This window comes from Polyodon spathula, chromosome 7 (genome assembly GCF_017654505.1).
Source record: "Polyodon spathula isolate WHYD16114869_AA chromosome 7, ASM1765450v1, whole genome shotgun sequence".
In the NCBI taxonomy this organism is placed as follows: Eukaryota; Metazoa; Chordata; class Actinopteri; order Acipenseriformes; family Polyodontidae; genus Polyodon; species Polyodon spathula.
The window spans coordinates 58,974,396-59,000,496 of record NC_054540.1 but is presented as its reverse complement, the minus strand read 5'-3'; the positions used below and the strand labels follow the sequence as shown (position 1 = coordinate 59,000,496).

At 44.7% G+C, this 26,101-nt stretch overlaps 1 protein-coding gene across 6 annotated transcripts in view; it reads left to right on the top strand.

Annotated features, from left to right (window-relative positions):
- The window catches only part of LOC121318960 (mitogen-activated protein kinase kinase kinase kinase 4-like), a 45,735-nt gene that overhangs the window by 18,382 nt on the left and 1,252 nt on the right, over window positions 1-26,101 (top strand). Inside the window, exons 6-30 of one of the 6 annotated variants that reach the window (XM_041256189.1) lie at window positions 117-207; window positions 641-771; window positions 1,014-1,068; window positions 2,200-2,278; window positions 2,808-2,983; window positions 4,475-4,547; window positions 5,143-5,350; window positions 6,223-6,375; window positions 8,591-8,653; window positions 10,808-10,984; window positions 11,409-11,558; window positions 11,888-12,019; window positions 13,329-13,396; window positions 14,006-14,076; window positions 15,008-15,090; window positions 15,792-15,910; window positions 16,361-16,442; window positions 17,115-17,198; window positions 17,772-17,898; window positions 18,484-18,627; window positions 19,040-19,183; window positions 19,573-19,707; window positions 20,695-20,795; window positions 21,832-21,981; window positions 25,077-25,236. In XM_041256189.1, the coding sequence (XP_041112123.1) occupies window positions 117-207; window positions 641-771; window positions 1,014-1,068; window positions 2,200-2,278; window positions 2,808-2,983; window positions 4,475-4,547; window positions 5,143-5,350; window positions 6,223-6,375; window positions 8,591-8,653; window positions 10,808-10,984; window positions 11,409-11,558; window positions 11,888-12,019; window positions 13,329-13,396; window positions 14,006-14,076; window positions 15,008-15,090; window positions 15,792-15,910; window positions 16,361-16,442; window positions 17,115-17,198; window positions 17,772-17,898; window positions 18,484-18,627; window positions 19,040-19,183; window positions 19,573-19,707; window positions 20,695-20,795; window positions 21,832-21,981; window positions 25,077-25,236 (2,956 nt within the window). Of the gene's footprint in view, window positions 1-116; window positions 208-640; window positions 772-1,013; window positions 1,069-2,199; window positions 2,279-2,807; window positions 2,984-4,474; window positions 4,548-5,142; window positions 5,351-6,222; window positions 6,376-8,590; window positions 8,654-10,807; window positions 10,985-11,408; window positions 11,559-11,887; window positions 12,020-13,328; window positions 13,397-14,005; window positions 14,077-15,007; window positions 15,091-15,791; window positions 15,911-16,360; window positions 16,443-17,027; window positions 17,199-17,771; window positions 17,899-18,483; window positions 18,628-19,039; window positions 19,184-19,572; window positions 19,708-20,694; window positions 20,796-21,831; window positions 21,982-25,076; window positions 25,237-26,101 lie in introns of all 6 variants that reach the window. The other 5 variants (XM_041256188.1, XM_041256187.1, XM_041256191.1 and 2 more) reach the window with 5 other exon arrangements.

Genomic DNA, 26,101 nt, shown 5'->3' with positions numbered 1-26,101 from the left:
GAGTCATTCCTGCTCGAAGCTAGGGAGCTGCACTGTGTGAGTGGGAGTCAGGTGCCGTGGTGCTGCTGTGTCGTCAGCGTGAGATTGTTGTGTAACCAGCTTGAATCTCGGAACAGGGCTTGTCGCATCTCCATTCCCACCACGTGATCCATCGAGATATCAAGGGGCAGAACGTGCTGCTCACTGAGAACGCAGAGGTGAAACTGGGTGAGTCACTGGCACCAGCCAACCAGCTTCCACCTGGAGTGAAGCACGCTGCGTCTGGCTTTGCAATGCAGTGCTACTCTGTATTCACAAATGTCGTGCAAAGCTTTATTTGTTAAGGCAATTACGCAAGTTCAATTACGTGTTAACAGACTGTCCATAAAACATGAAATTGGAGATGTAACCATGTACCAATTGCAAGGTATCGGTGCCACTCAAAATAAAGCAAGTTCTCAGAAGAAAAACAGTTGCATTGTTAGCCGTTACCATTCCCCTGTGCTATCTAGAAACCACTTCCATGCTATAGTAGTATAATCCAGACTCAATTTAGAGCATGCACATGTTACAGGACAGCTGCTTTATTGCCTGCAGCCCTTATCGCAAGCCCCGTGGAAACCAGGCTGCTCACCGCTGCTGTCTCTGTTAACCTCCCCAGTTGACTTTGGTGTCAGCGCCCAGCTGGACCGCACCATAGGCCGGAGGAACACTTTCATCGGGACGCCCTATTGGATGGCCCCCGAGGTCATCGCCTGTGACGAGAATCCAGACTCCACTTACGATTACAGGGCAAGTAGGGCAGGGGCTGCAGGGTGGCAGCAGGGCTTTTTAAGTTGGAAATATTAATATATGAAAATTACAACAATACATGTAAAAAAAAAAATGAGTGTTACTTCCAAGCCCCAAAATCAAGTGCACAAGTTGTTTCGTTATTTGTCTGTGGTGTCTTTATTGTGTGCATTTTTCCTTTCTGAATTCAGTGCACTAATGACAGTGTAACTGATCATTCGTCTCTGCTTTGTTTTGTTTAGAGTGATCTGTGGTCCTTGGGAATCACTGCCCTGGAAATGGCAGAAGGAGCCCCTCGTAAGTACTGATTGATGGACTCATTAAACCAGCATGTGAATCGGAGCTGCAGCCTCTCACTGCCAGCGTTACTGTTGAGAGAACACAGAGTAATATAATGCATTGCCTCCCAGCGTTAACCTTGTCTGAACCCCGCGCTGCATGCACGTCTTCATCACTGGGGGGGCATTAGGGTGCTGGTCTTATTGTATTTTGATTTCTTTATGGTTTTGACAAACCAAACGACTGCTACAGGCCCACCTTATTGCATTAAAGACAGATACGTTGGGAAGAGGAACACGATCACAGGTTTTGCAGTGTTGGCATTTGGATCGGCTGCTGTCAGGATCATTCAGATCCTTTTTGTTGTGTGTTCTGCTAACCGCGAGCAAGCCCTTTCTGTTTAAAAAGCGTTTGTGCAGCAAAGCGAATCTCCAGCTCCAGGTCTCTGTCTCCTGATGCATTGCTTCATGGGGTTCATTACTATTATATTATCTGCAAAGTCTTTACAAAAAGAGTCTAGCAAGGGAGGAAATTAAAAACTCATGACTGTTAAATATGCCAGGCCTAATGATGTCATGCAGCTCCCTATGGAGTTCCCAAGCCGGAGTCATTCAGTTTCAATTTAAAACCCGGCTGCAAGGCTGAAACATGCACGGAGGGAGAATAAATATTTAACTGTGATTACAGGAAAAAAATGACTGATTTGGGCTAGCCACACGCAGGAGCCTGTTTTTGTTATCTAGACAGTGGGGATCTTGATATATGCCTTAAAACAAGCCTCTTCTGCTCCAGCTTTCCGTTATATTTAGTGATGCTAAAGGGATATTATATATCTGCATTGAATACCTGTGTTTTATTTGTGTCCTGATATCTGTTCATCATTGTACTTGGAGCGTTGTTTACCAGGCTGACTAACTGATGTCAGAGGATAGGAAATACAGATACACTCCAATAGTGGTCACTGACTGTCATACTGTGATTTAATATTAAATCTTAAGATCTCCACCATTAGGACGGGCTCCCTGTCAAGACTCATGGAAACAGCTTGATGTTACAGCATAGCTGGGTTATTATCTGGGAATGTGTTGGGTATGTACACAGTGTATACGTGTGTATTTAATTACAGCATGGTCTGGTTTTCTCTTGCAGCTCTATGTGACATGCACCCCATGAGAGCCCTTTTCCTAATTCCAAGGAACCCGCCCCCTAAATTGAAATCAAGGAAATGGTACGGCAGTATATTCCATTAATAACGTACTTCTGTGCATCAGGCATACCAGAGGGAGACACTGCCTGCTGTTGATGACATGTGCGGCACACAGAGTCCTGTGTGATGAGGGATGCAGTTATTGTACAGCACCTCCAATCCAATAACACACTGTACTTGCATTAAGCTTTTACGCAGTGCTGGCAGTTTTGAATGTCTTCACTATGTACTGGAATTTCAAATCAGACACTATATTACAGACTGCTGGTACTGTTACTGTGGTATGAGGAAAAACAAGAGGAAGGAGAGTCAGGGATTCCTAACTATACTTTGCCTCGATATATGCAATGTTAACAGTGCACAGAAAAGGGTGCTGAAGCTAATTAAACCTTTAACACACAGACACGCACACAGGTGCAATCTTCTATTATTTAAGCATCGCTCCTCTGCCCTACACTTCAACTGTGTTGGTTCACTCAGTATTAACAAGGGGATGGATTAGCACTGCTTACCAGCCTGGTTGGATATTTTGCTGTTCTTCTTTTCCCAGGTCAAAGAAGTTTGTGAACTTCATGGAGAGCTGCCTGGTGAAGAGTTACCAGCAGCGGCCCAGCACAGACACCCTGCTGAGACACCCCTTCATAAGGGACATGGGGAACGAGAAGCAGCTCCGCACCCTGCTCAAGGACCACTTAGACAGGACCAGGAAGAAGCGGGGGGACAGAGGTATGGAGGAGCGCTTTGTGCTTTCTCTTTTACTTTGGTTTATTTTCTTGGTTTGTTTTGTTTTTTTTAACACAGTTTTGTTTCCGAGCACCTCGCTGCAGACTTTTTAAGCAAAGAAATGGCTGTCCTGCACCATTTCAAAGCCTTTGAGCTTTTACTGACATGTGCTTTTGGGATATGAAGTGTCTCTGTGTCCTCCTCCAATCTCTTTGAATCTCTGTATTTAGAAGAGCTTTGTGGTGCTGTGTATATTTGGGTCTGTAATGTTACAGAAGGAGCTGGAGGTAAGTTAATAATTTGACTTGAAGAGAGGGATATGACAACTGCAGGATTGAAAGCACATGACATTTACCAGGAGAATGGAAATTAGACATGGCTAGTCACCATAAGAAGTACACCACAGGACTCGTCTGAGCCCTGCTCATGCCACACAATTAGGTTTTTTATTTGTAAAGCGTCTGAGTTAATTGGGTTCACATCAATTACTTGTGGGTTTCACCCAGTGGCTATGGGTTCAATTGGCAAGCGAGTAAGACGGCCACCTAGAGAAATACTACAATAAATACTGCAGTACCTCATTGTAACAGGGGACAGCATGCTACAAGTGGGGTATACAGCGTGTATATAGCACGCCTTACTGCTTTGTCTATCGTTGTTAAATGAAAGGATTTGTGTCATTTGTGGCTTATATTTGGCGAATAGGAGTTTGCATTTTAACGTAATATCTGAAAAGGTGGAAGGTGCTTTTTTGCTTTGTTTTTATTTGTGTGTGTGCTGTGCATTGTGTTGCTGTTTTCAGTCCTGGTAGGATATCATTATGTTCATTATGGGGGAATATCACAAAGACGGCTGCAGTGGGTGACGTCAGACCAGAATCCTCGTGCCTAAATGCAAATATACATTTTAAACACTTGTGTTACACAGACCCATTTATATCCCGTTTACCAATGACTACACACCAACATTAATACACTGCACGCAACATACAACACAGAATTACACAGGGGCGGGCAACATTGCCACAGGGAGGGTTCATATCCCATAGCTAAAAGTGGAAAATCTCCTGAATCTGAGGAAACTTTGTCTTGTGTTTGAATGAGAGTCGGGGGATACTTTTCACGGTCTAAACCTGTAAGTATCTTTGACATAACTATTGCACAGGCGGAGCCGGCTGCCTTTGCATGTATATATTCAGCTGCTGCAGCCATATTCCTACCCTGTATGGAAGAGGTCTGTGATATGCTTTGAAAAGCTTGCTGTCCACATCCATGTTGAGACCTCTTAGAGATGTTGTTTAAAATCCTTTCATTCAAGTGTTGTTTCCATGCCTCGTTCAGACAGCAATTCTTCTGTCTGTCTTGCAGTAAAGGATGTCCTGTCTTGTTAATGAGACATTTACTTCTGTTGCATACCAATTCTTCTTCTTCTTCTTCTTCTTCTTCTTCTTCTTCTTCTTCTTCTTCTTCTTCTTCTTCTTCTTCTTCTTCTCAGAGGAAACAGAGTATGAGTACAGCGGGAGTGAGGAGGAAGAGGAGGAAATGAACGAAGACGAAGGAGAGCCAAGGTACAGCTTGATTCCAATTTCAAAAGGGGCCTGGAGAGGGCAGGCGAGAGTTGCCTGCCAATAGTTACTGCAGTAAGAGATTCATAGAGCCTTTAAGTACCAGCACTGAGCATGATAGAGACTTTAAGAAACTAACTGTTGGAGATGAGCAGTGGCATTTTCATAGACTAAAAATTAGGACTGAACCTCGCCTTCCATTCAGCCAACAGATGTTGCTGTGCAGAAATACCCTTCAATACTCTGCATGCATATTGATAGCTTGTTTGTTTGTTTTGCTTCAATACTCTGCATGCATATCAATAGCTTGTTTGTTTGTTTTGCTTCAATACTCTGCATGCATATCGATAGCTTGTTTGTTTGTTTTGCTTCAATACTCTGCATGCATATCGATAGCTTGTTTGTTTCTACTGAAAACAATTCTGTTCCTAGTCTATTATAAACAAACCATATCCTCTGCCACCTTATGCAACACTTGTTTGCTTCATGCATGACTGGAAACTTACCATATGGCAACAGCCTACAAAGCCTGACTAATTGAATAGCCTAGATTCAGTGTTACGGGGTGCTCATTCTCTCTGTGTGTGTGTGCATGCAGCTCCATTGTGAACCTGCCCGGGGAGTCCACGCTGCGGAGGGAGTTCCTGCGGCTCCAGCAGGAGAATAAGAACCGCTCTGAGTCCCAGCGGCAGCAGCAGGTCCTGCAGCAGCAGCTCAAGGACCAGGAGAAGTACAAGAAGCTGCTGCTGGCTGAGCGGCAGAAGAGGATCGAGCAGCAGAAAGAGCAGAGGAAGAGGCTGGAAGACGTAAGAGCCACTGCTTTATTTTAATGTTGTGTGGTGCCATGCCTGCTGCTCTCTGACAGACGCATATTCACTAGCAGAGCAAGAGCAGCTCTCAGCAACATGAGAGTGAGGCTGTTCCGTTCTGAATGGCCTCAGACCTCTGCATGCATATCGATAGCTTGTTTGTTTGTTTTGCTTCAATACTCTGCATAATGTATCTGGATTTTCTGTCAATTGTGCTTGTCTGATGTAGATGTGGTTACAGCCCCTGTGGTTCTACAGGAGCTGGCTGTGTTTATACCCCAATGCCTCACTGTCTCATCCTGTCCCTTCAGAGAGTCCAGCTGCATCCACCTCTTTCTGTCGCAGCCTTTTTCTCATCAGCAAGGTTTCAGTGATATCATTATCGTGTGGCATTTCGAATCTCTAACTGTGCTAAATTTGACATCAAGAAACAGAATCTGTTATCTACCACTAGGGTAATCACCTTAGTAATATTATATATATATATATATATATATATATATATATATATATATATATATATATATATATATATATATATTATTTTTAATTTGGTCAACACTGCTGATTGCTCTCTGTCATCGGCTCATTATCGCTATCGTTATTACAAGTGCATCATTGTTGCGCAGATTTAATCCATAGTGATTCCTAGTAACTACAGCTTTCCATGGTAATCAAGGGACCCAGGGTATACCGGAAGAGCATGCCCCACACCAGGACCATGCCAAATCCAATCGAGGAGACAGACGGGTCCCAGTAAAGCTCATCTAAATATGTTTTGCTTCTAAAGAAAATATTATCAGTAGTGTAGTAGAGGAAAGACTGCTCCCACATTCTTCTAGCGTGTCAGTGGTCTGTTTAACCCACAGCAACAGAGGAGAGCGCAGAAGGAGGTGGGGTACCAGTGGCCAGAGGTGCAGGAGATGCTGTGGAGAGAAGAGCCCAGTGGAGACGAGAAGAGCTTCTTGGAGGAGGAGAGGCGGAGATTCGTTGAGGGACAGAAGAGAAGCGACAAGAAACAGGTGCTGTACCTCCGGACATCCGAGTGCAGGACTGAGCCAGAGTCTACCACTAGTGCAGGGCTGGGTCTGAGTCTTCCACTAGTGCAGGGCTGGGTCTGAGTCTTCCACTAGTGCAGGACTGGGTCTGTCTTCCACTAGTGCAGGACTGGGTCTGTCTTCCACTAGTGCAAGGCTGGGTCTGTCTTCCACTAGTGCAGGGCTGGGTCTGAGTCTTCCACTAGTGCAGGGCTGGGTCTGAGTCTTCCACTAGTGCAGGGCTGGGTCTGTCTTCCACTAGTGCAAGGCTGGGTCTGTCTTCCACTAGTGCAGGGCTAGGTCTGTCTTCCACTAGTGCAGGGCTGGGTCTGAGTCTTCCACTAGTGCAGGGCTGGGTCTGAGTCTTCCACTAGTGCAGGGCTGGGTCTAAGCCTTCCACTAGTGCAGGGCTGGGTCTAAGTCTTCCACTAGTGCAGGGCTGGGTCTGAGTCTTCCACTAGTGCAGGGCTGGGTCTGTCTTCCACTAGTGCAGGGCTGGGTCTAAGCCTTCCACTAGTGCAGGGCTGGATCTGTCTTCCACTAGTGCAGGGCTGGGTCTAAGCCTTCCACTAGTGCAAGGCTGGGTCTAAGCCTTCCACTAGTGCAAGGCTGGGTCTAAGCCTTCCACTAGTGAAGGGCATGGTCTGTCTTCCACTAGTGCAGGGCTGGGTCTGTCTTCCACTAGTGCAAGGCTGGGTCTGTCTTCCACTAGTGCAGGGCTGGGTCTGTCTTCCACTAGTGCAGGGCTGGGTCTAAGCCTTCCACTAGTGCAGGGCTGGGTCTGAGTCTTCCACTAGTGCAGGGCTGGGTCTGTCTTCCACTAGTGCAGGGCTGGGTCTGTCTTCCACTAGTGCAAGGCTGGGTCTAAGCCTTCCACTAGTGCAAGGCTGGGTCTAAGCCTTCCACTAGTGCAGGGCTGGGTCTGTCTTCCACTAGTGCAGGGCTGGGTCTGAGTCTTCCACTAGTGCAGGGCTGGGTCTGTCTTCCACTAGTGCAGGGCTGGGTCTGTCTTCCAGTAGTGCAGGGCTGGGTCTGAGTCTTCCACTTGTGCAGGGCTGGGTCTGTCTTCCACTAGTGCAAGGCTGGGTCTAAGCCTTCCACTAGTGCAGGGCTGGGTCTAAGTCTTCCACTAGTGCAGGGCTGGGTCTGTCTTCCACTAGTGCAAGGCTGGGTCTAAGCCTTCCACTAGTGCAAGGCTGGGTCTAAGCCTTCCACTAGTGCAGGGCTGGGTCTGTCTTCCACTAGTGCAGGGCTGGGTCTGAGTCTTCCACTAGTGCAGGGCTGGGTCTGTCTTCCACTAGTGTGGGGCTGGGTCTGAGTCTTCCACTAGTGCAGGGCTGGGTCTGAGTCTTCCACTACTGCAGGGCTGGGTCTGAGTCTTCCACTAGTGCAGGGCTGGGTCTGAGTCTTCCACTAGTGCAGGGCTGGGTCTGAGTCTTCCACTAGTGCAGGGCTGGGTCCGAGTCTTCCACTAGTGCAGGGCTGGGTCTGAGTCTTCCACTAGTGCAGGGCTGGGCCCGAGTCTTCCACTAGTGCAGGGCTGGGTCTGAGTCTTCCACTAGTGCAGGGCTGGGTCTGAGTCTTCCACTAGTGCAGGGCTGGGTCTGTCTTCCACTAGTGCAGGGCTGGGTCTGAGTCTTCCACTAGTGCAGGGCTGGGTCTGAGTCTTCCACTAGTGCAGGGCTGGGTCTGAGTCTTCCACTAGTGCAGGGCTGGGTCTGAGTCTTCCACTAGTGCAGGGCTGGGCCCGAGTCTTCCACTAGTGCAGGGCTGGGTCTGAGTCTTCCACTAGTGCAGGGCTGGGTCCGAGTCTTCCACTAGTGCAGGGCTGGGTCTAAGCCTTCGACGAGCGGCCTTTTGGGATTGTCAGTGCCTCAATGTGTAACAGTCGCTACTATCTTTAAGTACTCATTTTCAGAAGTGAATGGTATAGACTCTATTTACCATGTACCTTCATCATTTCTTTAAACGTATGAATACTACAAAGGGTTCAGCCCTGATGTCTAAATTGTGGTAGCTGATTCCTAATCCCTAATGCACAGCAGCAGTTGGTTGAGCACTACTTACTGGAATTAAACATTCAGACAAGATATTTACTGCTATGTGTTTGTGGAAACTGGGTCTTTAACGTGATTTCACTTATTCATTTCAGGTCTAGTTTAGCTGACGGAATTTTTTTCTTCTTTCCATTTTCAAACAGCTTGAAGAGTTTGGCTGGCAGGGGGTGGAGGCGGGTCGAGCTGTTGCCGTTCAGACAGCCCAGGTAAAGAGCCCCACGGAGCAGATCTGAGCAGGGCTGGCTGCAGCAGTACCTGCTTGTGTTCTTCTGTCTCATATGAAACTCCTGTGAGGAAATGCAGAGCTCTCCTCTACTGTACTAGATCTAGCAGTTCACTGAAGTATTGATTGATCAAGGAAGGCTTTCCCCAGGACCGTGGCTGATGGGGACTTCAGTTGCATGCCTTTAGCATATACAGCAGCTGTGACAGGACAGACAGGTGCTTTGTTCATTTTCACTTGAATGCTCGGCCTCTGGGAAACCAATAGCCTGATAAACGAACTGAACAATATGGGTAGCCAAAGCATTGGTGCCATGTTTTAATCCTGGGCTGATTTTCATTATAGGGTAGGATAGGATAGGATAGTATAGTATAGGATAGGGTAATATAGTAGATAGGATAGGCTAGGATACTATACCACAGTACATTATTCATAAAAATCAGAACAATGAATTTGGCTTATTTTGCCATTGTCTCGTTGTTTAATGCTTCATAGAAGTGCTTAACTCATAACAGGTGACAGTTTGTTTAACTCCTAACCATGTAGATTCATACTGGATTTGTCACATACTCAGAAGGGTAGAGATAACAAGGTCGTAATCGTTTTGTGGACTGTGCAGAGTAAGTCGAACTTTGTCAATATTGCTCCACTATGGCATTTCCACTATTTGAAATCTAGTGTCTCATGCTTAGTGCTGCATATCTAAAGATCCCATGCCTATGGTAGTATACATGCAAGTAAGAGATAGATTTTTAAGCAGTACTTTCAAAGTAAAAGAGAACATTTCACTTCCTCACTGGCGAGACCCTCACCCAGTACAGAGCCGAGCTGTTAGAAGCAGCTGGTGTGTGAGCCCGCATGCGCGCGTCTATATTTATCCCTGTGTGAGGTTATGTCTGTTCAGATGTTTATGAGTTTGGTTTCCAAAAACTGAGCCTGAACCAAGACTCCGAAACCTCAGTGCGTACTTAGAAAACAGTAAATCAGATAAGGAAGATTACATGGTGCTACAAAATGTTTCTGATGTTGCAGCGGGCATGGCACCCACTGTTCCATACCCTGTGTTTAGATTTCCTTTTCAGAATTATACAGTATATTACTGAAATTAATAGCAATAAAGGCTCGAACAAATCGATGTCTCCAAAAATAAAAGTGGCTATGACATTGAAGATTTTCATTTTCTATTTCAACAGTGTAATTGATAAGCCGTTTCACCATGCACAACGGGCACACATAGATTATAGCAGGGCTGTGGAAATGCATGCTCTCCCGGGTTAAAGCATTCATTACTGGATTTCTCCACAGCGGCAGCAGGGTAGCTCCGCTATTGTTCCAAGTTTACACGATAGCTTTTTTTTTTTTTTTTTTTTTTTAAGCTATTGCTATAAGAGTAAGAAGCTACAGTTTGTTCCAATTCCTGTTAGTGCGGGGGGGGGGGGCAGCAGATTTTGGGGCGTTTGTTTCTGCAATCACTTGCCAGGCTTCTAATAGTTTTGTTTATTTATTTGTATCTGTGTAATATTATCAACAGCATTGTAAACACTGTCCTCATTACTCCCTCGGCAGAGTTCCATGGGTTCTAAAATATTTGAAGGAATGTGCAGTCAGTGTGTGTGTATGTTGGGGAATATTTCAGTGTGTTTAAGTATGTATGCCTAATTGTAAGTTAGGCCTGCTTCTATTTGTGTTAGCTTAGCAGAGACGGCGCTCGTAGTTCTGTGTTTTTTTTTTTATTGCGGATGGAGACCAGTGCCTATGTTTCCTTTGTCAAGGCTGTTTCCTCTGCGTGACCTAGCCTGTGTCGTGTGTGGTGAGCTTGTGTGGGCCTGTGATTTACTCTGTTTGTGTTTATGTGTTGGTGCACTTCTGCATATGCTTCTGTATATTTAAGCCTTGCTGTAAATGCAATATGTAGGAGTTCCTCCCTTTGCCATTTCTAACCACATCATAAAGACGCTGAAACTGAGCTCTGGGAGTGAAGTTGTTTCTTATTTAAAGACTAAATTAGAAGCCGTCAGGTTTTATTGAAAGCATTTTTAACGCAGCCCTCACTCAGCACTCTCTAATATCTTATTTTTAGACCTGGGTTCAGATCGACAAGCTTCTCCAGCATTTTTGTACTTTGTGTTTTCTTTAGAAAAAGTCAGAGGATACACAGCTGCACCAGCAGCACAGTAAAAGGTTTCACCGCACCCTGCCCAAAGACCAGACTCCTCTGCTGTTACTCCAGCACGATGACAGGCAAAGAGACAAGGAGTCCCACAGGACAGCCAGCTCTGCTCCCGACAGTTCAGCAAGCAGCCAGCACAAAGTGGTAAAGCCACAGCAGGGCTAGGCATTGGAAAAGTGAAGCGCTCCTGTGTGTGTTTGTGCTGCCCCTGTGCCTGTCTTTGTTCAGTGTGGATGTTAGAGTGTGTGTCTGCTGATGTGGGAAGCACTGTATCTGCATTGCCAGCAAAAGCATGTACTGCATGTTCTTCCTCTGAAGTGAAGCTGAGACATTCACACCACAAGAAATCGCTATTTAATCTTCTAAATAAACTTTAGAAAAACTGAGCCAAGTCTTACACTTTAAAGTTCAAACAACAATAAAACTCCCCCTATTATTATTATTATTATTACTATTAGTAGTAGTAGTATTATTAGTGTTTTTGAACTATACTTTTTTTTTTTAAATATTATAACTTCTAAATCTTAGATGCTTGTTTTATGTATGTTTTGTTTGGACCATCTATCAGATTGATGACAGGATTAAAGCAGCCAACAGTCGTCATTTGAACCTGAACCACATCGGTCCTGGACTGGCCCTGCATTTCCACTCCAGACTGGCTTCCGGGAGCAGTTCCAGCCCCTGCACTCCGGCCCTGGCACGGGCCGCGGCACCACAGGTAGGCTCAGCCCGAAGCCAGGCCGCACAGTGCACGCATGATCACAAGCCATCGGGCAGTGTGGTGAAAGGTGACTGTCTAATACCATTTAAAGGGGCATTTTATCATCTTCAATTTTACTGTGTCTTCAAATTGTTTTGTATATTACCGAATTTATTGCAATATAAGAAATGAAGATAGATTGACTGATTGACAGATAAAGATAGATTGATTGATGTAGTAAAAGCAACAACAAAACTGTCAGCAATATACAAATCAAATAAAACTGGATTGCCTGCATGATCAGCCCTTCAATAACCAGTGGATGTGTTCCCACGTGTGTTTCGCAGAATGCAAACCTCCTATCCAGCAGGGAGAGCCGGCACAGCAGCTCCCTGTCAGATGTGGTGATGAGCCCCGCTTCTCCGGAGCAGGACGATGTCTTCTGGGATGGTCCACACACCCACGAGCTGCCTCCCAAGGTAACAGCTCGTGAACCAGAAATCAGGGCAATGCAGGATTCACTGCCCTCCAGCACACTGCATCTCTTCTCATATGGGCTTCTTGAACTGTTATGACAATATGGCCGTGGCTTCCTTTTGCCCCATAATTCCCTTTACTTGGCACAACAAATAGCACAGGCTCTTTACTAAGACTACAGTGCTATGAAGGGGTTAAATAGCCAATATTGTGAGCAAAACATTTTCACTAATTTGGCATTTATTATAAATCCACCAAATCCACATGTCCCAAAATGTGCATGAACAGCATTTTATATACACTGTACATATGCTGTACATAAGCAAACATTTGTTGCCCAACTGTGTCTCTAGTGGGACATCAGTAAAATGTAGTTGCTGCCGACTCCCATATCATATCAAAGCATATCAAATTGTGATAAAGCAGGGGTGCAGGTAAGCATTGTAAAGCACAGCGAGGTGTTGTAAAGCATATTAATAAACATGCCAGCCCAGTGTAAACTATAGTCAATGCATCATTTAACTGGGAAAACTGCAAAACGACCATGCAAAAAAATACTGTGGCAAACCTTAATAAGGGTATGTTCTACATTTTTTGTGCATTTCAATCACCGTGCATCATACACTATATTCAAGAGGACTCGGAGCATTCCTGTCCACTAAGTGACCCCAGCCCTGGATTTCAATAGAGAAAGGTCATGACCCCTGATCTGCACTGTGTATGCATTGTGTTCCAGCTTTGACACAAGTTCTGTGGGAAAGCAGAACAATGAACAGGAATGGTTGTTTCGAAACAGTTTGGTTTTGAATCAAAGCTGTAAAGAGCCAAGTGTTATCTCATCCCCCAGTCCTGTGTTATTGTTGCTGATCTGGCTGGCTGGCACAGGAAGCTGCAATGTGATACATGTCATGGGCTCACAGCTTCCTCTTGGGCACGGTGGGCACAATGACCGCAATGCAAGCGCATTGCACAATGTGAGAGCTGAGCTGGGTTATAGGTATATTCAGCCTTTTGGCTCCATCAGGAGCTTGACTAGAACAAGTAAAAACGTCAAGAAAAAAAGAGCATGTTTTCAATTGCACCTCAGAGGCCTGCCCTGTATTCATACAGGAATATTTACTGGATTCGTTTAACACGTTGGGTTGGATTCTCAGAGATGTTTACTCCAAAGCACTCTTGGCACAATGTCCAGTAATTACTGCTATTTTGTAAGCAAAGGAATTGTAATTAATGCAACAATGGCAATTTTAAAGAGTTAACTACTGCCAATGTTATATTTCATAGATTTTTTTTGTTAATCCTGTTTTCAAGGTCCCTGAACGGACAACCTCAAAGTTTTGCTGTAAAAAGCTCTCCAATCATCAGAGAACCCCTTCCAGGTTTGTCTCTCTCTCTCTCTCTCTCTCTCTCTCTCTCTCTCTCTCTCTCTCTCTCTCTCTCTCTCTCTCTCTCTCTCTCTCTCTCTCTCTCTCTATCTCTCTCTCAGAAGTACAGGGCCCTGTTCATAGAGCATTTAAAGACTGTTTATAGATTGAAGGAAGTTTGGGATTCATCAAACTGTTCTAGACTGATGGTGTCTTGAACAAGCGGCAAGAATATTTCCGTGCTAGCTTTGTGAAGTAGTTACATACAAGCTTTGTGAAACTGGCCCATTGCTTATAATTTTAGAATTATTTTTAAACAGTATGTAAAGGAAAACTTATCTTGTCATGAACTATATACTGCCTGTCTCCAATGTTTTCCTAAAGTAGCATTTAGTAGTTCTACTTAGATAATAATTATATATGGTAATAAGGAATGTTCAAAGTTTCAAGTTTTGTTCTCTACGGAGCGCTTTGCCCCTGGCAGATTTCCAGTGTATTATTGCTTCAATTTTAACTGTTCTGTTAATGAAACAAATTAAAGTTTCAAAGGATACCTGCTTATGCCCTTGGTCCACAAGGCTCCCTAGTATGAAATACTGAATCTGTTTTCACGTCTCTGCTTAGTTGTTTTCAGCAGAGGGGGAGCAAGTCCGAGCTGCAGAGTAGTGGCAGCTCCACGAGCAGCACGCATTCAGGTGAGCTTCATGCCTGGCTCTACTTATTATTTCTTGGTTTTCAGTGTGTGTTTACATTTCAAAAGCACTGCACATGGTAACACCAATTTCTAGGAACGATCCTTGTAGCTTTCTTTCCAGCGAGTTGTTTTCTAAAATGAATCTGCGTTTCTGTGATTTTTTTAGCTTGATCTCTGTAGTTTTTCATTCAATTTGTACATAAAAAAAGAAATTCAAAAACCTTAATGGACTTGCTTCCAGCTCCCAGGTATACGAGCCACAGTGCTATGGATCCCAGCGTGACGCTGCGTGTCTGTTCTTGTGGTGGACAGTGTGGTTGGTTTATTGGGTGGGGAGGTACGGTACAGTGCAGCACAGTTACCGGGTACACTGTAACAACTCAGAATAGCCCTAAACGCGTTGATGTAATAAAGGTGACTCTCCAGCCCGTTCTGTTTTTAAGTACCGAGAGGGATGGTTTATATAACGCATGCAGTCAGACACAGAAGGTACTTGCAGTCAAAATCGAAACCTGGGAAAGTACGGGTTGTGAGTGCAGATGCAAAGGCGTGTGACACTATTGAAATGTTTGTATTTATAGTATTGAGATGTTTGTATTGTTAGTATTGAGATGTTTGTATTGTTAGTATTGAGATGTCGGGTATAATGACTCAGCCGGTGGAGATTATTAATACAGAACTGCAATATAACACATCTCACTCTGCTCACTCCAGTCACAAGGAAGGGAGAGCTTCTCATGCAGTTTCCTATGACTTCTCAAAGCATGTGCGCTGCGCATCGTGTGATATTAACCCAAGACTTACCAGGACAGACAGTAGAGTAGACCTTTCGTTTTAGAGTTAAAGCTGAACGGTATAGAAGCTGACACATAAAAATGTAATTTTCCAGTGCAAGCTGAGAATTGAAGAGCATGTTTTTTGGTTCATTGCAGGTTCTTCAAAGGCAGCGAGCCCTCTACCTCAGAGCCGTGCTCAGCAGTACAGAAAGCACCACGATGGGCGTCCAGGATCACCGGTGTGTTTTTATTTCCTGTGCGGAGATACAAGGGGGGGGACTGAGGGGCTCCTGGGCTTGTGACAGGTTGTCACGGTGATATAAAGAGGAAGGAAGCTCAGGGAAGCAGTCGAGGAGCCACGCTTGCCTATGCCTGCTAGGATCCAGATTAGAGAAAAGGCTGTGATCAGAATGAGGATTGATTTACTGCAGGGGCAGCAGTCCAACCATCGCCTTAATTAATACATTGAACCAATGAATCTCCTGATCAAGAAGCACACCTCTTCAAACACAATGGAGCTGTGCTCCAGGGCCAAAATCACCTGCCTACTCTGACCCTTAGAAAAGTTTACTATGCTATTGTTGCGCAATATTTTTGCAGTTTTCCCATGGTTATACAATGCATTTACCATAGCGTACCATGTTTTGCCATGGTTTTTACATGCTTTATCATAACTCTGTGTGCTTTACAATACTGCCCAATGCATTGCCACACTTTCACTGTGCTTTATTACACTTTGCTATGCTTTTACTATGGGAAACTTTTATAAGGGAAGTCACACCTGGTAGGGCAGCTTCAACTGGAGCAGGTTCTTTGACAGGAGTGTTTATGTGTGCATTCAGAGGAGTATGACCCCTGCTCTTCTGTAGTTGTTACAGTGCATATCTGTATGTATGCATGACTACTCCAGTGCTTATCAAACTGCTGTGTCACTCCCCAGGGACTGGTACTGCCTGCTGAGGGGAAGCAGGGAGCCAGCCCCTTCTTGAAGGTGACAGACTACTCATCATCCAGCGATGAAGTGGGGAGCAGCGAGGATGACGACCAGAGCCAAAGGAGGTGGGAGGCCCTTAGATAAGGAGGGAAGGAGAGAGCAGGAGCTTTACTTCCCACACTGGTCCTGTATGATGTCATACACAGCTCCGCGACGCCCGATAACCCAATTATACTCTCTGAAGGAGTTGAAGGCTGAAGCTGTTGAAATCCACAGCTGGCCAGAGTCAACTGCAAACAACAGTTACAAAAGTTTTAACACATGCTAAACTGTGCGCTATTATCTATGCAGAAATACATTAGAAATAACTGAATCTCTTTTGGAAATATTATTTTGTGCTAGTGTTCTTCAAACTATATATACAGGATGATTAGAAAGTAAGTTTACCACATCAATGATATGGTGAGATATATATGTGTGTGTGTGTGTGTGTGTGTGTGTGTGTGCTGTAACTAGCATTGCATGTAACAGTCGCATGAATACTGAGTTGCTGAGGTGTCTTGTTGCTGATACAGAACGACGTGGAGTAAAGCAGTTCCAAGAGCGCCCCCTGAAGGAGTGATGCTGCAACCGCATTGCACTTTAAATCAACAGCAGGTAAGACACCTCTTTTTATACCACTCAGTGTTATTCTACAGAAGGGATATGGGGATTTCACATGCTGTTTGCTATTCCTAATAGGGACACTAGAGAGTGCTACATCTGCATGCAAAAGTGATGCTAGCTAGATTCAATTAGGTTTCACTGCCATACAGCTGGGAATTGTAACATTATACACTGTTTTAACACAGTGGTGTTTTACATTTTTGGGCATGTGTGTAGAAAGGCTGGCCAGGCTTTTGAGTGACGGAATTTGAATACTGATTTAAATCACCCTAATCCTTTACATTGGCCCATCTTTCTGTACCAGGTAAAGAGCGTGGCTCATCTCTCTGAACCTGTGTCCATTTTTTGTTAGCCATGACATGCAGATAACGAATACCTCCAGCACACAAGATGTATTGTTATTTCCTTCTGTCACCTGGTAAACGTTTAGAGAATATTTGGCAAAGTCATGCGTACTATTAAACACTCAGTTGTGCTACATTTAAAATAACTAAAAGAAATGTAAGTTCAGTGACAAACGTTTCAACTAGAACTCTTTTTCAAAGTCTTTAAATTGAGTTTTTTTTTTTGTTTTAGCAGAATGTAGCTGACCTAAAGCGTGTCTGCTCCCAGGGGCCGTTAGGTTTATACAATCAGAATTACGTTCTGCCTGATCTCCTGCAGAGCTACCCCTCAGAGGCCCCGGGTACAACCCAGAGACACACGCAGGGCCCCCAGCCTCCTCAGAGCACAGCCACGAGCAGCCACGTGAGTCTCAATAGAAACAGCCTCCTCAGAGCACAGCCACGAGCACCCACGTGAGTCTCAATAGAAACAGCCTCCTCAGAGCACAGCCACGAGCACCCACGTGAGTCTCAATAGAAACAGCCTCCTCAAAGCACAGCCACGAGCAGCCACGTGAGTCTCAATAGAAACAGCCTCCTCAGAGCACAGCCACGAGCACCCACGTGAGTCTTAATAGAAACAGCCTCCTCAGAGCACAGCCACGAGCAGCCACGTGAGTCTCAATAGAAACAGCCTCCTCAGAGCACAGCCACGCGCAGCCACGTGAGTCTCAATAGAAACAGCCTCCTCAGAGCACAGCCACGAGCAGCCACGTGAGTCTCAATAGAAACAGCCTCCTCAGAGCACAGCCTGAAGTTATTCTTTTTTTTTTTTTTTTTAAATTGAGACATTTTACAAGCTCATTGATTAAATGTCTGAGTTTATTTATAATTTGATCAATTTATTGGGTGTGTTTTTTCGTTTCTGAAATAGTAAAGATTTGTAGTCGTGCATGGGGGCGATTCCTCTGGGTAATAATGTGTGTGTGTGTTTCAGAGCCCAGTCAGCTCCGCCCCCCAGGGGAAGATCAGCTCCTCTTCCTCCTCCTCCTTCACCTCTATCATGGACCCGCGGCTGCTGCAGGTGTCTCCTCCACAGAGTCCAGTGGGGCACAGTCCCGGTGGTGAGTACTGGCAGCTAGCGACCGCGATCACAGAGAGACTGACCCACACGCTAGGTCAAGCCAGGCTAAATCACTGCCACAGCTCTCAGCTTGCTGCCCTTTTTTTCTGTGAATGATACTGAGCAAGCGAGCTGTGGGCTTTGCTAGGCATCAGGTTTGAATTCACCAGGACTGAGGGCTGTGACAAATAAACTGAAGGTCATGCCTTTGAGTGAGCGATAAGCAGACTAGTTAGACATCTGAACAGCTCATTGAAAGTGATTTGCTTCTGGTTCAATGGTCTGTGGTACCAAAGCTGATTTTTCACTTCACTAAAACCCAAAGGATTTGGAGATCCATCGATGGTGCTTGATCTTGTAGTGCAAAGCTTTGCTTAGAAGCTCCTAGCTTGTGGACTTGCTTTGGTGATGTCATCACGCAATCCAAGCATGAGCATCAGGAATGGAAGAATGCACAATAAAATTCCTTATTTTTTTTTACTCTATTAAATTATTGTTCAAATAAGAAATCCTCTGTCGCTAGATAAAAAGAGCTTCTTCTATGAAATGGAAAATCTCACGTAACATTTCTCATAATTTAATAAAGTGGAGCCCTTCCGAAGACAGAACGCGAGGAAGGGGTCTGTTGTCAACGTGAATCCGACCAACATCCGTCCGCAGAGCGACACCCCTGAGATTCGCAAGTACAAGAAGAAATTCCACACCGAGGTCCTGTGTGCAGCTCTGTGGGGTGAGGGCACGCTTTCAGCTTTGCAGGTTCCTTTTCTCATGAAGAAAAGTATCACTTCTGATCCAGTCGATTAGTCTTTTCACTTGAAGCAAAGAAAAGCTACGGGGAAACAACACGGCATTAAGCATTTACTCGCCTGTACATTTTACTAAAGTAGAACTGCAGCTGTGATTACTTTACCTGTGTCTGGTTGCAGCCCAGGTTGTGATTACTTTACCTGTGTCTGGGGTCTATTTATTAATCTGAAGGGTGGGAGATCTAAATATAGCCGCTGTTTAAATCATTAAAGGAAGGGAACTGTAACAGCGAGGGTGAGTCTGTCCTATGTATGTTTGTCTTGTAAAATGCCAGAATTGTAAATAGTGTATCGTTTAAAAACCGGGTGTGTTTGACGAGGTGTGTGTGTCTGCAGGGGTGAACCTGCTGGTGGGCACGGAGAGCGGGCTGTGGCTGCTGGACCGCAGCGGGCAGGGGAAGGTCTACCCGCTCATCAGCAGGAGGCGCTTCCAGCAGATGGATGTCCTGGAGGGGCTGAACGTGCTCATCACTATATCAGGTGAGCCTGCGCTCAGGGGGCCTGGAAATGGCATTCGCTGTTTCTTTAGTTCCAGAGCAGAGATTTACTCCACATAACTGCAGAAGGTATTGAACTCCAGGCCTGTAAGGGATGAAGTTGTGTTACTATTGTAAATCGGTTGTTTCATTATGCATGCAGACTGTGCCAGTGGAAATAGGGGAACTCTAGGTTTTCACCCTTACAGAAACGCTTGACAAATCCAGTTATACAGACCTGGTTCCTTCTATACAGCCCCATTTCATTGCAGTTCCAATGCGCTGGATATCTGTACAGATGCTCTCCTTGTCAGGGTGGCTCTCTGTGCTGGCATGGTTCCAGCAGGCAGAAGCTTTTTCTCATTATCTCATATTCTCTCGTGTGATCCTCAGGCAAGAAGAATAAGCTGCGGCTGTACTTTCTGTCGTGGCTCCGAAACAAGATCCTGCACAATGACCCTGAGGTGCGGAAGAGGGAGGGCTGGATCTCAGTGGGGGAACTGGAAGGCTGTGTGCATTACAAAGTGGGTGAGTCCAAACCACCAACCAACCCCTCGCTCTCCTGCAGAAACAAAGCCTGATATTCAACCCTCTAAAGAGGGCTGACGTTCGGTCCCTAGTGAAGGTCCTTTTAAAAGAACAGTCCTTACAAAGGTTCTCCTTTACTGGGACAGAGCAAGCCCTCGACACAGAACACTTCTTGAGGTTTATTCTGACAGGCTCTTCGATTGACAGACACAGACAACACTAGCAGCGATCGCAACCCATTTGGATTTGGCCCACAACTAATATTGCAGTGCTAGTGTTAAAGTGATACACCAGTACTTGTATCTGTCTTTGCTTTCTATTGTTTTACACTGTTTTGTGGACTGTGAAGTGCACGGGAGGGCTGGTCTTGCAGAGCACTATGTCTGTGAAGTATTGTACTGTTGTTCTGATATGTTTTCATGGTTCTGCAATAGGTTAATGGTCTGTATTGGTTTACACCATTGTGAGGATAACAACAATGAAATGTCATAGTCACAACTCTCTAAAACACCCGCACCTCAGCAGCTAGTTGCTGCATCCTACAGGATGCATTCAAGATGTATGCCCGTTTCCCTGGACATTTCTGTGGATGCGAGATGCCAGTCATGTACCTACAATAACACTAGAGTGAGTGTGATTACTGTCACTCCTTCAGATGCCCTGGCTGCTGATCTGAGCACAATATCTGAAGTGAAAGTCCAGGGCCAGGAAGGGAAACACTCTGGGTATGCATTGAACGCAGTGCATTGGGTGTCTCTCTTTGTCTTTTTAGGAAGGGTTGCCATGGATCTTCTTATTCCCAACGCCTGGTGATCAATACACCAGCTGGGGAAAGCCGTCCCAGGCTCTGCCACCAGCAGCTTGTTATCCCTTAGATGCATTAGGTCCAGGACACTGGGTATTTAATAACTATAGGTGGTCCAGAGGCTAAACAGAAGTGGGCGCTGGTTAATTATCACAGTAATAAACTCTTTTTTCTGCCCTTAGTGAAGTATGAACGAATTAAATTCCTGGTTATCGCTCTGAAAAACTCTGTGGAGGTCTACGCCTGGGCTCCTAAACCCTACCACAAGTTTATGGCTTTTAAGGTGAGTTTCATACCGTCACCATGGTTGTAGATGACACAGCAAGCACCCCATTCGCCCCCCACAGTAATATGCAATCCCTCCCACTCCCCTCCTATCTCCATCCCCCTCTCTGCCTCTATCTCCCTTTCCCCTTCCCCTCCTCTCCAGGGCCTCTTTTATCTGCATTTATTTATTCTATAATACATTCTTACTGTATTTTCTAAAGAAAAAAAAACAAAAAACATTGCCCTTGCAAATGTGGGTTGTCTCAAGTTGATCTGCAAAAAATAAAATGAAATAAAAAAGAGCACCAGCTTCAGAAAGGTCACCTTCAGATATAAAAAACATTGGCCCATTTTCGAAGTGTCCTCAGGGGCGAGAACCACTTTCAGTAGAATGTCATTATTTAGTTAGTTTACACCTGGCGTACAAGAAAGTTCAGCGTTTTATAAATATTAACAGGTACAGATTAACATGCATGTTTGCATCATTGTGAAGCAGGGTGGGTGCAGGTTTGCATCATCATGAAGCAGTGTGGATGCAGGTTTGCATCATTGTGAAGCAGTGTGGATGCAGGTTTGCATCATTGTGAAGCAGTGTGGATGCAGGTTTGCATCATTGTGAAGCAGTGTGGATGCAGGTTTGCATCATCATGAAGCAGTGTGGATGCAGGTTTGCATCATCATGAAGCAGTGTGGATGCAGGTTTGCATCATCATGAAGCAGTGTGGATGCAGGTTTGCATCATCATGAAGCAGTGTGGATGCAGGTTTGCATCATTGTGAAGCAGTGTGGATGCAGGTTTGCATCATCATGAAGCAGTGTGGATGCAGGTTTGCATCATTGTGAAGCAGTGTGAGTGCAGGTTTGCATCATCATGAAGCAGTGTGGATGCAGGTTTGCATCATCATGAAGCAGTGTGGATGCAGGTTTGCATCATTGTGAAGCAGTGTGAGTGCAGGTTTGCATCATCATGAAGCAGTGTGGATTCAGGTTTGCATCATAGTGAAGCAGTGTGGATGCAGGTTTTAACGGTGTTTTCATTTTGTGTTACACAGTCCTTTGCATCACTTCCTCATAAGCCATACTCAGTTGACCTGACGGTGGAAAATGGGCAAAGGTTGAAGGTGATTTACGGCTCTCTGGCTGGGTTTCATGCCATTGATGTGGATTCGGGGACGGTGTACGACCTCTACCTGCCAACGCACGTGAGTCCCACTCTTCTTCTTTCAGCTGGCATCAATCAGGGCTTATCTGTGTTAGCTCACGTAGTGCCACAAGGGAATTGGTTTATGTGTAACAGGCATTGTTGTGTGGTACATTGCCAGTACAGATTCTGAGATGAGGTTAAAAGCCTGGCTCTAGTACATTGTGGTTGAGACGCTGGTCTGTGGCATGTGAGGTCACTGGTTCATGCCCAGCCTCCACCCTGTTTCATATTTTTGACTGCAAATCTTGCGGCATTTAACCTGAAGATCGTGTAAACAGGGCAGATCCACAGATTCTGCAGGACTGAGCTTCTTCCTGCTGTACAATGCCCTGGCTGCAACACATTGCAACAAGCATACACTGCATTTTGCATTCAGATATGAAGATATTCTGGAAGATGGACCCCTGAGTGAATCTTGGCTGTCCTACCCACTGCAGTACTCAGAGAAACTCATTCTCAGATTCAGCTCTTCCGTGGGCACCCTGGCACCTGGTAGACCCCAGTCTTTGGAACAGGTGGACTGCATTGCTTCAGCCATCTGGGTGCACAGTGCTGTAGCTCGTATTGGGCAGTGTGGGTGGGTAAGCTGATGTGAGCAAGAGGGGCAGGCCATTCTACTATACTATCACTCAGGGTCCATCTAATGAGATGCTGCCCCCAAGCTAAAGATTGTAGATGGTTGTGAAGGGCACCACACACACACACACACACACACACACACACATATATATATATATATATATATATATATGTGACATGTACTGGAAATGCAGAATTATTTTTCTTAAAATTATCCTACTATCCTCCACACAGAAGAGATCTCTCCAAGTGATTTGCCCCAGATAGCAATGATTGGTTGGCCCATGTCTCTGTCCATGTGTGCTAGTTCTCGACAAGACAGATTGCATTAAAAATCCCCCCCTCCCAGTGCCTCCCTTTAAATAACAGGCTTGCTAAAATGAAACACTGTGAAATGGGGAGTTTAGTTATTTTAACACAGTGTGAGAGCTGGCTTTGGCATTGTTCTTCTTCAGGGTCTTCTTCAAATTCTTCAAATCTTTAGTTTAAATCCACCTGCCTCTCCCCCCTCCCTCTCTCTCTCTCTCTCTCTCTCTCTCTCTCTCTCTCTCTCTCTCACACACACACACACACACACACACACGCTCTGTCGTTCTCCTCACGGCGTTCTTGCTCATGAAAATTCCAAGGCAGCGCATTAAGATCGCTCTCAGGCTCTGGGTACCGGTGTTAATGTTACGGATAGTGGTCGCGCAGAAATGGGATGGGACTGTCGGAGTGAATCAGCCATTCAGTTTGGCAAGTAAACGGCTGGATTGAATTCTTTTAAACTGTCAATACTGCTTTGTCTGCTGTGAGCATGCTTGTCATCCCCTGCTGGCGTGTGTGTGTGTGTGTGTGTGTGTGTGTGTGTGTGTGTGTGTGTGTGTGTGTGTGCGTGTGTGTGTGTGGGTGGGAGTGCATGTGTATGGGTGGGTGTTCATGTGTTTGCGTGGGTGTAAATCTTAACTGAGTTCTTCATTCAGAAGATGTCAGTCTTTTTGTAAGCAACTTGGGCAAAGATATTTTACTACAACAATGTGTTTTATATATATATATATATATATATATATATATATATATATATATTATAATATATATACTAATTTTCAATTACAAACATTCAATTTGTCTAGAATTACTATTGCATGTGTCTGTTTTATATCTGCCACATTTGTTTCTATTTCTGGATTTGTAACTTTGTAATGTTTTTCTGATAAGTGATTTTGGAGTGAATTTTCACCATAGCAATTATTACTACAGCAAATACCATAACATACCATAACGATGTAAGTTATTTTGTTTTGTGTGCAATGCCAATGGTTTTAAATACAATTCTATAAAGATGTGTGTGTAGTTTCAAAATGAAACTGTTAGTGGTGAACACAGGCCATTACAAAAAAAGTTTGCAAAGATTTCTGTTTGAACACATCGGCAGGCTTTTACTAGTCTTCCCATCTTCACATTGCACTTCATTTACGCTGAGCAAGCTGTCATTCACGGGGAATAGCTGTGTGACTGGCATTAAAAATGCATGCTGCAATAAAGAGTACTAGTGGAAGGAATTTGGCACATTTGGAAAGGGCACTTGTATGAGTTTCCACACACATACCCTGCTAACGATGGGAATTTATTAGAGAGCTGGTGTGAATTGAGAGCTGTAAACCTGGTACACTGGGTTTAGTGTGCACTGTTGCAATCCCTTGGTGTTAATTTACTCTAAAACACATCGATCACTCTTAGACAGCTGACCAGGAGGGGGATCGAGGACACAGGAGAATAACTGCTGTATGCAGTTCAATATTACACCTAAAGACAGCAGGGCTGTATTCAGTTCACCTGAGCAGTAGCAGGATCGGGTCTGAATCGTATTCTTGTTGAGCTCTTTCTGCTGCTTTACAGTGAGACTCACGCTGCAGTGTTAGATGTTTGATTTCTCTACTCTTAATGTGTTGGATTTCCCAGCTCATGCATTTTACTATGGAGTGGGCAATTTGCCTGCAATAAGCACAGGAAAGTGTGTTGTATTGCTCTAAAGGATAATAGTGTTTAGATGTGTTGCAGTTTGGATCCAATGTATAGACCTCAGTATCTGTGAGAGCACAGTCCCATCAATCAATCAATTCCAAGTGCATGCTTACAGTGTTCAGGCGTGCTCTTCCCATCTATTTCATCGGTTTCAGTGCTTTGCAAAAATAACAAACATGCACAATCATAAGGGCAACGTTGCTGAAGAAACTGGTTCTGAGAAGCAAGGAAATTCTGTAATGAAAAATAATTACACGGCCTGTTTATTTAAGAACGTCAGCGATGCATCTCAGTTGGACAGCATCATTCTAATCATTCTTGTAAACAAACAGCATCACATTCATCTCCACGTGTGTTGTGCATCATGGGGTTTTTATTCAATGGTCTTGCTTGGACAGATAATAGATACTGTACTAATAATAATAATAATAATAATAATAATAATAATAATAATAATACTAAGGTGGTAAACGCACTTGTGTGATTGTCCTCCTGTCTCTGTTTCAGATCCAGGGAACCATTCGCCCCCAAGCCATCATTATTTTGCCCGGCAGCGGAGGCATGGAGGTGCTGGTGTGCTATGAGGATGAGGGGGTCTACATTGACACGTACGGGCGCATCACTAAAGAGACTGTGCTGCAGTGGGGAGAGATGCCCGCCTCTGTTGGTATGCATGCATGCATTTTATATTACTGGTATAACTATAGGAGAGTTCTCTTCCAGGCAGGGGGGTGGGTGGGTATTTTACTCCTCTAAAACGAATTGGAAACCCTTCAAGGGTAAACGAAGAACCCCTCCAATCTGAGGAGCTACTGAGGCAAGTTTCCTCGGTTAGGTGAGTACTGTGCATACTCAGAAATGAGATTCATTTAGAAGAAAACCAGCAACCCCCCAGCTCTCACCAGGGCTTTTTCACTGCTGAGACTGGGTACCTAAGAGAGATGTGCCTTATCCATTAAGACTGGCATTTATAATTTAAAGCAAACCACCAAAAACTTTATGCACCTGCTGTACTTACTGTAACTCGTTCCTGTTTGTTCTGGCCCTGCTGCCTGTGCTTTTAATATTGGGAATATGTGCCTCTTGATATCTTCAGAGGTAACGGCTTTTTGTTTATTGCAGTTTAGCTGTTGGCTGTAGATATAGGAAGGTTCAACGTAGGGGGTAGATCAGAGTGAACCTTATTGACAGAGCTGGGGCACAATGACTAACAATATTAAAGGAGTTCTTATACTCTACTTTGAACAGACCTTTATACCCTAACCCTAAATCAAGGATGAGAACAAGGGGGGCATTGAGAAATTAGGGTCTGCGTGAAGCTATCGGCGTTGCAGAAATTCAGGAGCTTAAAACTGCAGGCGTAGAACCAAATGGAAGAAAAGATACATTACAGAAATACAGTGGTAAACTTATATAAGGCTACCAGAGTGGATTAAAAATGTGACTTTGAGGTATTTCAGACCCACCATACATCCACAAGTGCACAGATTGCACAGATAGCACACCTTCCCACCTTTCTAACTATGCCCTGT